General features: G+C 61.2%; 1 protein-coding gene across 1 annotated transcript in view; it reads left to right on the top strand.

Moving 5' to 3' along the window:
- Positions 1-464: 464 nt before the first annotated feature.
- DMRT2 (doublesex and mab-3 related transcription factor 2) overlaps positions 465-2,056 on the top strand; it is a 7,685-nt gene continuing 6,093 nt past the window's right edge. The window contains exons 1-2 of the mRNA XM_023745609.1: positions 465-769; positions 1,798-2,053. Of these exons, the coding sequence (XP_023601377.1) occupies positions 1,829-2,053 (225 nt within the window). The 5' untranslated portion in view covers positions 465-769; positions 1,798-1,828. The remainder of the gene's footprint in view (positions 770-1,797; positions 2,054-2,056) is intronic.

Genomic DNA, 2,056 nt, shown 5'->3' with positions numbered 1-2,056 from the left:
CAGCCTTTTTATCTCTGCCAAGTCTATGACCTCCTCTTGTGGACAAAGCTATTCGTAATAGTGTGTCTGTTTGTTTTCTAGTCGGGGAGATAAATGGCGATTTCACCCGCAAGGCGCCGTTACGCTTTGGGTTTAGCGTCGGTACCCGCAACCCGGCTGCACCGAAGGCCGCGCGGAGTCTTTTGGCGGGGCCGGGCGGGGAGGAGCGTGCAGGGCTGCGAGGCAGGCGGGGGAGCTCCGGGCGGCGCGCCTCGGCCAATCAGCGTGCACACCGCCTGACAACTGGCCAATCAGCGGGCGCGAAGTTCGGGGGCCGGAACGGATAATACTGGGAAAGGGAGCGGAGGCTGGAGACTGCTGCGGGGAGCGCAGCGCCTCAAGTCGCTGGGTGCGCCCGCCCGCCCGCCCGAGAGTCCGCGGTCTGAGCCAGGCCTGGGCGGCCTGACCCTTCCCGCCCAGCTTGGGGCCGAGGAAGCCGAAAGTAGCTTCAGCGAGGCTTAGCGCCCCGGACCGCCGAGGACCGGTCTGATCGTGGCAGAGACCGGGATGTGTGGGGCGAGGCCGTAAGGACTTGACTCACCTTCTCCATCCCCTTTCTACCCAACTCCCCATCCGGAGGGCTCCGGGCCTCCAGCTGCCAGCCCCCCGATTTCGGGGCAGGGTGTGACGACCCCGATTTCTGTTTGCAAGCACAGCCAGCAGTTCAAGAGCCAGGTCCCAAGGTTGGATCTCTTTTGCCTGGGCTGCTAGCCCGGGCCTCAGAGTCTTGGTGAGTGCTGTGATGTTGCTGGGGTGTCCGGGAGGGCAAAGGGTGCTAACCACCTCTCCTCATCTTCTCTGTTTTACTTGAAAGCCTTGCCTCAAAGTGCAAACCATGCCCTAGGTGCACAGAGCCCGCACGGCTCAGCCCAGCACGGCCCAAGCACTGCTGATGCTGGAAGGGCATCTGCATCTCCCTGCCCAGTGGCCCATGGGGCTGTAAGGACAGCCCAGTCCTGGTTGTTTAGTCACCTATTAGCCGGGGTGGCAATGGGGGAGGAGAAGTCCTCTCCAAGCCCAAGAAGGGGTCTTTGTGGTGATGTAGGGGGATGAGAGACATTTGGGCCATAGGGCGGTACCTCTCTGAAGGGCCCCTTGTGATCAAAAGGGAAGTAATTCTTTCATTGACATTTTTATATTCATCATGGCCATACCAGTTTGGGGAAGGGGAGAGTCTGACCAGGGGTCTATAAGCGGCCTCGCTAGACACAAATGCTTGTGTGTGTGTGTGTGTGTGTGTGTGTGTGTGATTTGTAAAGCGCGTGCACAGCTAGAGAGGCTGCGGTTAAAGGTCAGGTGCTCACAGAGCACTTGGAATTATAACGAAATAAAAAACATGTAGGGTCGAGGGCAATGGGTTCTCAAACCTGGTGGGTCAAGTACCCCTTGTGGTGGTTCGAACGAACCTTTCACCAGAGGTCGCCTAAGACCCATATTGCATGTCAAGATAATTACAATAGGATTCATAACAGTAGCAACTACTACAGTTATGAAGTAGCAACGATAATAATATTATGGTTGGGTCACAACATGATGAACTGTATTTAAAGGGCCCGAAGGATAAGAACCACGGGGGGCGGGGTACTCGAGGGGTCCAACAGATACAAGGCAGGCACGTGTGGCCTGGCTGTCAGGAGCGGGTGGGGAGCAGGGCTCCCCAAGGGGCTGCAGGCGGGGCGACCGGGAGGCCTGGGCCCAAGGCCTGGGGACGGCGCCTCACTGCGGCCTGGGGGTCTGGGGGTCTTTCCTGTCTCACAGGGTGCAGGCGACGGAGCGTGGGCCGCGCGCCATGGCCGACCGGCAGGCGGGCCTGGCGGCCGGGGACTGGGAGATCGACGTGGAGAGCCTGGAGCTGGAGGAGGACGGGCGCGGGGCGCTGCCGCCGATGCCGCCGGGGCCCAGCCCGCCGCCGGCCGACGGGGACGGCGAGGACGACGACGACGACGAGGAGGAGGACGACGACGACGTGGAGGACGAGGGCGACGGCGACGGCGAGGAGGCGGGCGCGTCCCCAGGG

Source organism: Myotis lucifugus, unplaced genomic scaffold (genome assembly GCF_000147115.1).
Source record: "Myotis lucifugus unplaced genomic scaffold, Myoluc2.0 scaffold_560, whole genome shotgun sequence".
In the NCBI taxonomy this organism is placed as follows: Eukaryota; Metazoa; Chordata; class Mammalia; order Chiroptera; family Vespertilionidae; genus Myotis; species Myotis lucifugus.
Note: the sequence above shows the minus strand (reverse complement) of the source record. Positions and strands in the feature narration are given on the sequence as shown.